We start from the raw sequence: 12,904 nt of genomic DNA on the forward strand, positions 1-12,904 counted from the left end.
GGTGGCGTCTGTGATCAAGCCGCACCTGGTAGGTTTTGGTCTTCATGGCAATGACAGCATTAATGGGAACCATCAGAACCATCACAGCAACTCCTGCCAACACAGACGGGCCCAGATTCTGCACAGGAACAGAGAAAAACCACGGTGGATACAGACACTCTCCAGCATAGCCACTTATCAGGCTTTGTGCTTTATGGTCAACATTTTTGCCCTTTGTAGACATTTTCTGTCACCAGATCAATCATGAAGAAATGCGATCAATAAAACTACGTAAAGCAACTCGATTCCGGTCCAATAAAAAAGCTTGGAATGTGAACATGCATCAAACTACAGCAACAAGTTGATGACTAAACTGCAATAAAAAGGCAGAACATGATCGCGAAGAGTCTGGAAAAGTAAATGGCTCTAACTAAAAACTGTTGGAGGAAGATACTGGATTAATGACAATGACGTCAGCAGGACTTCCGACAAGCTTTTCAAGATGGCGGACTAACTTTTTTCCTATCCCAGTCAGAAAGAAATAAAACTCCACCTAATTCAAGAAAATAGTTCTTTCAGTACTTAAATTGGACTGTAACGGGTGGAACTAAGAAAAACAAAAAGCCGGGGGCCGCCAAAGGTGGAGAGGAAGCAAAAGACAACCAAGAAAACGACACTGAAGACGAGGCTAGCAGCGTGGAACTAACAGAAGAGGAGAGCGAGCTAACAACTGCTAAAGCTATCCTCTCGCTTTCTAACAACATTGCTGAAATGAAGGACGAATTAAAACAAGAACTTGCCAGCCTGAAGTCCGACATGAACCAGAAACTACAGAATTTGACCGCAGATGTACGAAACCAAGGCACAAGGTTAACAGAGGCTGAACAGCGAGAGAGTTCTCACTGGGAGATGATGTGAAGCTGCAGATTCAACGTGTTCACCGCTCGTTAGGGCCGACTCCCCGAGAAGGACAGCCAGCAAGATCTATACTTGTCAACTTTCAGAGGTTTGATATCAAGAAAAAAATCATCAAATGGCATGGGCGAAGATTGTGGTTGACGACAAGGTGGTCACGTTCGCCAATGATATGCCAACGGAGGTTCATAACAAGTTGAAAGAATACAAGGACATTAAGAGGATCCTCAAAGAAGCAAAGATTCGATTCCAAACACCGTACCCTGCACGAATGAGGATTCATTGGGGCGATGGACCGCGTTTGTACAGGAATGCAACGGAGGTGGCGGGGGAAATGAGGAGGAGAGGCTATTCTGTGGAAGCACCACGAGCAGCCGCTGAGGAAGATTGGGACAGGATTTTTACTAGCGACGCGCACTGGGAAAAGATCAGCAATACACGCTCCGAGCGGGTACGTGAGAGGCTGCGAGGATTTCAGCGTGAGCAAGTTTAAACTTGAACTTTTACTGGACAATGGGATCTATGTAAGTACAGACCTCACTAGATTTTGTATGGTTTGGTGATCTGTACTGAAGTTTTTGCACTAACAGTCTCAAAGACTCGTGATTATTTCATCTCATTTTTTTATTTTTTTTTAATACCAAAGGTATTGTATTTATTTTTTCATTTGGTCGTAGGTCTATTTACATCCCTGGCTTATTAACGATTCTGACTGGGATAAGGGACTTTTTTGTTTTTCCTTATTATTAGCTCAAGAAGAAGGACTCTGCTTAATACAGAGAAGGAGCTCCTGCCTCGAGTGGGATTTTTTCTCCTACACTGTGATCTTTTAGTATGTAGGGAAACAGGGCCAGGCCGTGCCCTGAAGGTGGAAGTTCACCTTTGTTCTGTTTGTTTTTGTTGTTTTTTTTTTTTGTTGTGTTAGTTCTAAGTTTGTTCTTACAGTCTGCATTTGTAATCTGGAAATTCGTAATGAATACTGACAAATATAGGATAGCCACATGGAATGTAAATGGTCTCAATAATGTTGTTAAAAGGAGTAGGGTAATGTCTTGGGTAAAGAAGGAAAAAATAAAAATAATGTTTCTCCAGGAAACTCATCTAATAGTGAACATGAAAAATGAAAGACTTCTGGTTATAAAAATACTTTTTATAGCTCTTTTAAGACAGGACATAAAAGAGGAGTCGCAGTTCTGATACATAGTTCCGTGCATTTTGAATGCATCAAGCAAATAAAGGATAGTGAAGGCAGATATATCCTAATACAATGTAAAATAGGTGGTCAGCCTACAACTCTTATTTCTGTTTATCTACCCCCAGATTATAGTTTCAAAATTGTAAAAAAGTTTATCGAAATAATTGCATCAGAAACAACTGGAATTTTAATATGTGCAGGTGACTTAAATACAATAACGCACAAGACTGATACATCCAATAACAAAAGATTACTGACTCCACAGGGCAAAAAGTTAAAACAAGGCTTGATTGAGTTGGGTTTGCTTGACGTTTGGCGAGAGATACATCCAACCGATAGGGATTATACATATTTTTCTTCGCCTCACAACGTATACTCAAGAATCGACTTCTTTTTTATGTTAACAACTGATAGACATAGAATATCAAGTTGTGAAATTGGTTCTAAAGGACTGTCAGACCACTGACCGATACTTAACACTACATCTTGGAGCGAGACCAAAAAGGACAATTTGGAGGCTAAATACTAGCCTACTAAATAACAAGACACTCATTAATGATATCAAAACAAAGATCAAAAACTATCTTGAGTGGAATGATAATGGTGAAGTTAACCCTACCATTCTTTGGGATACTTTGAAAGCAGTTATATGGGGGAAATTAATATCACAAGGTACCGCAATCAAGAAAGAAAAGGAAAGAGTTGGATGAAATGTTGAAAGATCTAGAAAAAAAGCATATTAGAACCCCTAAAGAAGACATCTTGAAAGAAATTCAAAAAATAAGAAAACAAATCTTGGATTTATACAAAGAAGAAGAAGAAGATAAGAAATACAAGTTTTTAAAACAATCTCATTATGAAACTGGGCCAAAAGCTACAAAATTGCTTGCTCGTAAAATTCGACAAAGACAAATTCTACAATCGGTCTGTTCAGTTGTTAATCAAAAAACAGGATCCCTTGAAAATTACTTAGAAAAACTTGATAATGCTTTTCAGACATATTATGAAATGTTATATGCACAGCCTAAACAAGCAAATGTTTTGGATATAAAAGGATTCCTTAATTCGTTAGATTTACCAACAATAGGAAAACAACAAAACGAGATTCTAAACAAACAAATTGACAAGAAAGAACTGGAACTAGCTTTAAAGAAGTTAAAAAATAACAAAACACCAGGCACAGATGGCCTACCAGCAGAGTGGTACAAGGCATTTGAAGACCTGCTTACACCAGTTCTTCTAAAATTTTTGAACTGGACATTAAAAAACAATTGTACGCCGCCATCCTGGTCAGAAGCTATTATAACAATAATACCAAAGGAAGGAAAGGATAAAACATTGTGTAGTTCCTACAGGCCAATCTCAATATTAAACCAGGATTATACGCTTTATGCGTCTATCTTGTCAAATAGGTTAAACACTTTTATCACAGATTTAATTGATGAAGACCAGACAGGCTTTGTCGCTGGTCGACAAACCCAAGATAATATAAGACATTCACTTCATTTAATTAACAATATTCAGACAAATAAAAATAAAGCAACATTGATAAGCTTAGATGCTGAAAAGGTGTTTGATTGCGTAAATTGGAAGTACTTGTTTTTAGTTTTAAAAAGATTTGGTTTTTCAGATATCCCAACACTATTCGGACTTTATATCAATCTCCAACAGCAAGAATTAAAATAAACGGGCGCTTGACTAATCGCATAAAGCTAGAGAGATCAACGCGACAAGGATGCCCCTTATCCCCAACATTATTTGCATTGTACATCGAACCATTAGCTCAATAAGGGAAAATCAAAATATCCAAGGAATTACCATCAATTCAAGGGTACATAAAGTCGCACTGTATGCGGATGACATTCTTGTATATATCACCAACCCAGATCACTCCATACCAGCACTTTTAGAGTTACTTGAAATATTTGGCTCTTTTTCAGGCTACAGGTTAAACTTAGGCAAAACAAGTTGTGGGCTTTAACTTTAATCCATCTGAAGAATTTAGAGAGAAATTACCCTCCAATTGGTCCCAGAAAGCAATAAAATATTTAGGTGTGTGGCTGACATATTCTGCTAATGATCTATACAAAAAAAAAAAAAGAACCAGTGAACAAAAATATTCAGCAAACTGCCCAACTCAAAGCTATAACCCAGTGGTGTGATAACACATGTGGGACAAGGTGGAGGGAAATGGAAATTTGTTGCGGAAACGTCCCAATCCAAACTTTAATAGGAGATATAAAACTTGTATCAAGAATTCAAAAAGACATTACTCCAATTGCATTTTTCACTTTATCACTATGGTTCCAAGTTTTGAAAGAACTTAAAATAGTTAATCAGATTACAATTCTTAGATGGGTAGCATTTGATTCAGATTTTAAGCCAAATCAAATTGATTCAGTATTTAAATATTGGATACAGAATGGTATGACAGCTTATTGCAAATTTCTGGAAAAAGACTCATTACCAAGCTTCCAGTCATGCCAGAGGAAATATAACTTAGAACAAAATGATTACTTTAGATATTTACAGTTAAAGCAATATATATCCTCAAAGATCCTAAAGGTTAGGACCCCAGAGCTTAATAAATTAGTTATTCTGATCTCACAAGCGTACAATAAGGGTTGTAAGTCAATTATTTCTAAGCTATATAAAACTATTCAAAACAGCAGAGGGAATTCAACAGATTATATTAAGAAAAGATGGGAGAAATAAATAAATATGGATATATCAACAGAACAATGAGACAATATGTGTGAGAATGCATGCTCTACTTCCTGCTCAGCCATTTGGCGAGAATTCAGTTGGAAAAATTTAGTACGTTATTTCATAACTCCTAAACAGCAAGAAAGCCTAAACACCGGCAGCTCTTCATGTTGGAGGGGCTGTGGCGAGGACGGAGCACATCACACACACATTTTTTGGTCGTGTGTAAAAATAAGATCCTTTTGGTTACAGGTTGGAAGTAAAATAGACCAGATATTAGGTTTTAAAATTCCCCAAACTTTCATGACACTATACCTTGGAGATCCCCCCATAGACTTAGTTAAAAATGATAAATATTTATTAAAAATTCATCTTGCCATAGCAAAAAAAAAACCAATCACACGAAAATGGCTTCAAGTGGACCCACCATGTATCAAGGACTGGTTGGACCTAGTTGAAGAAACTCATAACTTGGAAAGACTGACATTTATGCTGAGACTACAACCTGGACTATTTCTCAAGATGGGGCAAATGGACAAATCAAATTCAAAGTGAATAGGGGGAAAAACAAACCAAGTAAACACACACACACACACACACACACACACACACACAAAGGATATTGTTCTCCAATTTTTTGTAATAATATAATATTTGTATTATGACATTTATTTTTCTGTCGCCAAGTTCATATTGTGCAAACTGTACCGACTGTAACTGTTATTGTATATGTAAAAAATACTTCAATAAAAATTAAGTATTAGAGAATGACGTCAGCAGGTCGGCATCGGGCCAGCATCGGCCCAATATCAGGCCAGCATCGGCCCAATATCAGGCCGACATCGGGCCGGCATCGGCCCAATATCAGGCCGACATCGGCCCAATATCAGGCCAGCATCGGCCCAATATCAGGCCGACATCGGGCCGGCATTGGCCCAATATCAGGCCAGCATCGGCCCAATATCAGGCCAGCATCGGCCCAATATCAGGCCGACATCGGGCCGGCATCGGCCCAATATCAGGCCAGCATCGGCCCAATATCAGGCCGACATCGGCCCAATATCAGGCCGACATCGGGCCGGCATCGGCCCAGTATCAGGCCGACATTGGGCCGACATCGGCCCAATATCAGGCCAGCGTCGGCCCAATATCGGGCCGGCATCGGCCCAATATCAGGCCGACATCGGGCCGGCGTCGGCCCAATATCGGGCCGGCGTCGGCCCAATATCGGGCCGACATCGGGCCGGCATCGGCCCAGTATCGGGCCGACATCGGGCCGGCATCGGCCCAGTATCGGGCCGACATCGGGCCGGCATCGGCCCAGTATCAGGCCGACATCGGGCCGGCATCGGCCCAATATCAGGCCAGCATCGGCCCAATATCAGGCCGACATTGGGCCGGCATCGGCCCAGTATCAGGCCGACATTGGGCCGACATCGGCCCAATATCAGGCCAGCGTCGGCCCAATATCGGGCCGGCATCGGCCCAATATCAGGCCGACATCGGGCCGGCGTCGGCCCAATATCGGGCCGACATCGGCCCAGTATCAGGCCGACATCGGGCCGGCATCGGCCCAGTATCAGGCCGACATCGGGCCGACATCGGCCCAATATCGGGCCGGCGTCGGCCCAATATCGGGCCAGCATCGGCCCAATATCGGGCCAGCATCGGCCCAATATCAGGCCGACATCGGCCCAATATCAGGCCGACATCGGGCCGGCATTGGCCCAATATCAGGCCGGCATCGGCCCAATATCAGGCCGACATCGGGCCGGCATCGGCCCAATATCAGGCCAGCATCGGCCCAATATCAGGCCGACATCGGCCCAATATCAGGCCGACATCGGGCCGGCATCGGCCCAGTATCAGGCCGACATCGGGCCGACATCGGCCCAATATCGGGCCGGCGTCGGCCCAATATCAGGCCGACATCGGGCCGGCATCGGGCCAGCATCGGCCCAATATCAGGCCGGCATCGGGCCGGCATCGGGCCAGCATCAGGCCGGCATCGGCCCAATATCAGGCCGACATCGGGCCAGCATCGGCCCAATATCGGGCCAGCATCGGCCCAATATCGGGCCGGCATCGGCCCAATATCAGGCCGACATCGGCCCAATATCAGGCCGACATCGGGCCGGCATTGGCCCAATATCAGGCCGGCATCGGCCCAATATCAGGCCGGCATCGGGCCGACATCGGCCCAATATCAGGCCGGCATCGGCCCAATATCAGGCCGGCATCGGCCCAATATCAGGCCGACATCGGGCCGGCATCGGCCCAGTATCAGGCCGACATCGGCCCAATATCAGGCCGGCATCGGCCCAATATCAGGCCAGCATCGGCCCAATATCGGGCCAGCATCGGCCCAATATCGGGCCAGCGTCGGCCCAATATCAGGCCAGCATAGGCCCAATATCAGGCCGACATCGGGCCAGCATCGGCCCAATATCAGGCCGACATCAGCCCAATATCAGGCCAGCATCGGCCCAATATCAGGCCAGCATCGGCCCAATATCAGGCCAGCATCGGCCCAATATCAGGCCAGCATCGGCCCAATATCAGGCCAGCATCGACCCAATATCGGGCCAGCAGAGATTAGTTCCTTAGTGGTATTACCTGCCAGAGGAAGTAGAGGGCCAGCACCACCTGCAGCGGGGCGGACCAGATCATGTTGATGTAAGTGATGAGGTCCATGAAGCGCTGAGCATCCACTGACATCAGGTTTACAATCTCTCCCACGGTGGAGGTTCGCCGTGCGGCGCTGCTGATGACCAAGGCCTGAAAGAACACATCCAGGGAGGAAAACATCCCTGAGAGTCAAAGCCTGCATACAGCTGACACCCCCAGTCAGCTCCACACACATCATCACTGACAGCCATCAATCAGCCTCCTGCTGAGCGACAGCGAGAAGACTGATGCGTACCTTCCTGTAGACGGCCCCGATGATGGCGGTGCGAAGACGCATGCCGGAGATGAAGCAGACGTGAAAGTACCTCTGCAGGATCAGCGACTGCACAGACGTGCACATGAAGAGCAGAGCGGTGTAGAAGAAGCCCTGCCAGGCGGGGGCACTAGCATCGTTCACAAAGTGGATGAGAAGCCTGCCGGGATTTCAGCAAAAAGACAAGAAACATTCCAGTTTGTCCCCGTCTGCAGGACCAGTGCTGCTTCACCTGCTCTGTCGCCTCCCTACAACCAGCCACAGACCAGAGAGCTGCCTTTACATTCACGGTTCAGTAGCTTGATTTGACCAAAAACTGTCACAGATGTCAGAATTATTCCTCCAGAAATTCTGTCAACAGTGCAAACAATGCTGGCTGTTCACAAATACTAAACTAGCCAAAAAAAAGCAACGTTTAAATGTTCATAGCACTAGGAAACACAGATAAACATCCATTTCTATGCAGAAAACACTGAGCTGTGTTGGAATAGTTGCTGACCGGAGGATCTCAGGCCCGACGAACATCAGGATGTCCTGGATGATCTTGTAGAGGCAGGAGATGAGGAAGTAGGGGCCGAAGGTCAGGCACAGGGCCAGCAGCAGGGACGGCTCTCTGCTTTTTCTGGGGGATTTGATGATCAGGATTTCTGACTCTTCCACAGCTCGACTCTCTTTGCTTTCACCACGGGGGGGCCGCTTGGGGGAGTACAGCGTATTCTGCTCCGTCCTGGGAAAAGGGGAGACATGAGAGCAGAAAACGATGAGTTTCCAGCATGAAAACACCCTGCTGAGAGGCATCATCCCGACCTCTTGGCTTTCTGGCACTCCGTGTTCCAGCGGTTCACCAGCTGTGGAACCACTTTGTGGGAGCAATCATCGGGGTTTAAAGACCACAGGTCCTTCTCCTCCAGCGGACGCCTGTAGCCAGTAATCATCATCCTGACAGAGACAAAACCAGGCGCTCATTAGGCTCATCTGCAGACTCACATACAAGCTGTTTACAGTCTTTTATCTCATTATTAAACCTTTACAACTCGGAGAATAAGTTTGCTTATTTTATTCAAAACATTTAATTATGTAAACAAAGATTGGAGGAGGTTGAGGTTCATTTGTTTTATCTGAAGTAATCATAGAACTAAGAGATTAAGTAAGAAAACAAACCCTGCTGACTAATCCAGGAACTTGGAGCCAGAAAACACACAGCAGGAGTCCACAGTGGACATTTATCATTTGCTTAAATAAAAACATAAAGGATAGATTTCTGGGGAACAGCAGCTTTGAACAGGTAAAATCCCTCCGCAGGGACGAAACACCCACAAGCTTCAGCTGCAAGCATCCTGTTTTCATCTGCAAAGGCCTCCATCATGCTGTGTGGATTTTCTACAGGGTTACACTGATGAATACATGGTGGTACGTCTGCCACATGTTATGATGATGAACACCGAGGGAAAAAACGTTATTTCAGACTAAACTTTACGTCTGCATTCATATGGCAGAATTATCATTCATAACCCGATGGGCTCCTGTGATTACAAATACATGTTTTAGGAGTGTATTAAAGCAATAAAGTACAATAAACTACAACATGTTACAGTAATTTTAACTTTATATGTTTTCATCCACATATGACCCCTCCCTGAGCCGCCACCTTATCGTGGTAGAGGGTTTTGTGTGTCCTGAAGATCCTAGCAGCTATGTGATTAGGTGCTTTTTGCCCCTGGTAGGGTCACCCACAGGTGTCTAGGGGAGGGACCAGACCAAGTACGGCTCAAAGACCTCTATGATGAATACAACCATGGGCATAAATGTTCCCTTGCCCCGACACGGGTCACCGGGACCCCCCTCTGGAGCCAGGCCTGGGGGTGGAGCACGAGAGCGAGCGTCTGGTGGCCGGGCCTTTACCCGTGGGGCCCGGTTGGGCTCAGCCCGAAAGGGTTACCTGGGCCCCACCTCCTGTGGGCTCACCATCTGCGGGAGGAGCCGTAGGGGTCGGGTGCAATGTGAGCGGCAGCAAGAGGCGGGGACCCTGGGAGGGACCCAGTTGGATGAGATCCGCCCAGAGTTCCTTAAGGCTCTGGATGCTGTGGGGCTGTCCTGGCTGACACGCCTCTGCAGCATCGCGTGGACATCGGGGGCAGTACCGCTGGATTGGCAGACTGGGGTGGTGGTCCCCCTTTTTAAGAAGGGGGACCGGAGGATGTGTTCCAATTACAGGGGAATCACACTCCTCAGCCTCCCTGGTAAGGTCTATTCAGGGGTCCTGGAGAGGAGGGTCCGTCGGATAGTCGAATCCCGGATTGAGGAGGAGCAGTGTGGTTTTCGTCTTGGTCGCGGAACAGTGGACCAGCTCTATACCCTCTCTGGGGTCCTGGAGGGGGCATGGGAGTTTGCCCAACCAGTCTACATGTGTTTTGTGGACCTGGAGAAGGCGTTCGACCGTGTCCCCCGGGGGCTCCTGTGGGGGGTACTCTGGGAGTATGGGGTACCGGACCCCCTTGTACGGGCTGTCCAGTCCCTGTACGACAGGTGTCAGAGCTTGGTCCGCATTGCCGGTAGTAAGTTGGATTCGTTTCCGGTGAGGGTTGGACTCCGCCAAGGCTGCCCTTTATCACCGATTCTGTTCATAACTTATGTGGACAGAATTTCTAGGTGCAGCCGAGATGTTGAGGGGATCCGACTTGGTGGCCTCAGGATTGGGTCCCTGCTTTTTGCAGATGATGTGGTCCTGTTGGCTTCATCTGGTCGTGATCTCCAGCTCTCGCTTGAGCGATTCGCGGCCGAGTGTGAAGCGGCTGGGATGAGAATCAGCACCTCAAAATCTGAGACCATGGTCCTCAGCCGGAATAGGGTGGATTGCCCTCTCCGGGTCGGGAGTCAGGTCCTGCCTCAAGTGGAGGAGTTTAAATATCTCGGGGTCTTGTTCACGAGTGAGGGAAGGATGGAGCGCGAGATGGACAGATGGATCGGTGCGGCGTCTGCAGTAATGCGGACTCTGCGCCGGTCTGTTGTGGTGAAGAAAGAGCTGAGCCAGAAGGCGAAGCTCTCGATTTACCAGCCGATCTACGTTCCTACCCTCACCTATGGTCATGAGCTGTGGGTCGTGACCGAAAGAAGGAGATCTCGTATACAGGCGGCTGAAATGGGTTTCCTCCGCAGGGTGGCCGGGCTCTCCCTTAGAGATAGGGTGAGGAGCTCGGTCATCCGGGAGGGGCTCAGAGTAGAGCCGCTGCTCCTCCGCTGCTCGGGCATCTGGTCAGGATGCCTCCTGGACCTCCCTGGTGAGGTGTTCCAGGCACGTCCCTCTGGGAGGAGACCCCGGGGAAGACCCAGGACACGCTGGAGGGATTATATCTCTCGGCTGGCCTGGGAACGCCTCGGGATCCCCCCCTGCAGAGTTGGCAAATGTGGCTGGGGAGAGGGAAGTCTGGGCTTCCCTGCTTAGGCTGCTGCCCCCGCAACCCGACCCCGGATAAGCGGCAGAAGATGGATGGATGGATCCACACATGAACGTGTGACTGTAAACAGACTGTGTTGTGGTTTCAGTCTGGTCCTGCAGCAGAGGTGATCACCTCCTGCTCTGCCTGCAGCTGGAAGCTGGATGCTGCAGGAGGACAAAGCTTCTTATGTGTTTTTCTGGACAGGGATGAGCGATAGAGCTGCTGCTCATGAAGAAAAGTACACTAAAAGTTCTTTTAATGCTACTCATCAAAAGTCTACTGTACAACCAGAAAAGTAGCTAAACTTGTTCATAGACTCACTGGAGAGGTCTGAAAACCGCTAAACGCCAATGTTGCCAAGTTAGTCGCAGCTTTACCGTGTGCATCAGTTATAATTGGCGTTCCAGTAAATTATGCACTGACAAATGTTGCACAACTAAGAGCTTTAATCTTTTAACGTAGGACTTGGATAAAGGTTTTTTTTAGGAATGAACAGAGGAATCCTTGGAATGAGGGAAGTGATGTTCTAATGTTTTCTGTTTGGGGTTGGAACTGTTTGGTGTGGAAGCATATGCTTGCTCGAGTCTTTCATCAGACTTAAGAAGGGGGTTTAACAGTGTGAGCAAATGTCAAAAACCACGCAGCAGCTGTGTCCTTACCTGGTGATCCACCAGAATGTGATTCTAGAGAGGAATGAAGCCCCCGGCTCGGGGCAGGGATTCTGCAAAAACACAACAAAACCAAATGTTGAAACTTCAAGTATTAAATTACTGGGATTCACACAACACTTTATTACTTGCATGGACAGACTCCTTCAAAAAATTAAGACCTCGATAAAGTACACAGCCGGTTACCATAGCAACCACGTTATAGAAACACCAAAAATGGGGGGGCTTCCAGTTTAACACCACCTGGACTGTATGTGAAAAAAAGTTGCTCTGACAATACATTTTACTAAATTAGCTTTGTGAACCATTTAAAGCCAGAAAGTAAACTTGAAGAACGACAGAACACAAACTCAGACGCTAGTTTCCTTCACAGCGCAAAAGGACCAGAACATGTCAGAAAGCTAAGATACAAGCGAGACGGCTACATCAGAAGATCCTGCAATTTCCGTGACAATGCTAAGGAAAGAACTGCTGTTTAGAGAGAAGATGCTGGCTCAGATAAAAAAAAAAAAAGAGATTGGGGAAACATATAAAGAGATGAAAATATTACTCTGCTCTGCAAAGAAAGAGAAGCATAAGTTTGGGCTTTGCATGATGAGATAGCTCGGCTTCGTTTGGCACACTGAAGCCAAAGCTAAAAACAGTAGAGCTTTAGATGTAGCGCTGGAGAGAATGACCAAGAATGACCAAGCTGGAAGATGCACAACAACAAACTGTTAAGGAGCACATGAAACTAACGAATAATAAATATAGGGAGCAGAAGTAGATTGCAGAACATACGCATAGTTGGTATACAAGTAAGGGGCAGGGAGATAATATGTTCAGGTTGAAGACTTTTTCCATGCAGTACTCGGGGTTGAGCATTTCAGCAGAGACCACCAGTCACTAGCTCTGAGTCCTGACTGGTAGCCAGCGATCATGAACCATGGCAGTTCATCACTACTGTTACAAAGACAAGACACAGTTACAAAGACAAACTAAAAATATTGGACACGAGCAGGTCCTTCTGAAATTAATATTTTTCTTTCCATTCTAGATTGCGCCGTCTGTTGGCAGCAAATTG

General features: G+C 46.4%; 1 protein-coding gene across 1 annotated transcript in view; it reads right to left on the bottom strand.

Annotated features, from left to right (window-relative positions):
• abcc1 (ATP binding cassette subfamily C member 1 (ABCC1 blood group)) overlaps window positions 1-12,904 on the bottom strand; it is a 53,574-nt gene that overhangs the window by 22,296 nt on the left and 18,374 nt on the right. Inside the window, exons 6-11 of the mRNA XM_079252837.1 lie at window positions 11,833-11,894; window positions 8,544-8,675; window positions 8,236-8,463; window positions 7,719-7,896; window positions 7,412-7,573; window positions 26-118 (exon numbers count right to left, since the gene is read on the bottom strand). Coding sequence (XP_079108963.1) covers window positions 26-118; window positions 7,412-7,573; window positions 7,719-7,896; window positions 8,236-8,463; window positions 8,544-8,675; window positions 11,833-11,894 — 855 coding nt within the window. The remainder of the gene's footprint in view (window positions 1-25; window positions 119-7,411; window positions 7,574-7,718; window positions 7,897-8,235; window positions 8,464-8,543; window positions 8,676-11,832; window positions 11,895-12,904) is intronic.

This window comes from Telmatherina bonti (assembly GCF_933228915.1).
Source record: "Telmatherina bonti genome assembly, chromosome: 14".
NCBI classification, from domain to species: domain Eukaryota; kingdom Metazoa; phylum Chordata; class Actinopteri; order Atheriniformes; family Telmatherinidae; genus Telmatherina; species Telmatherina bonti.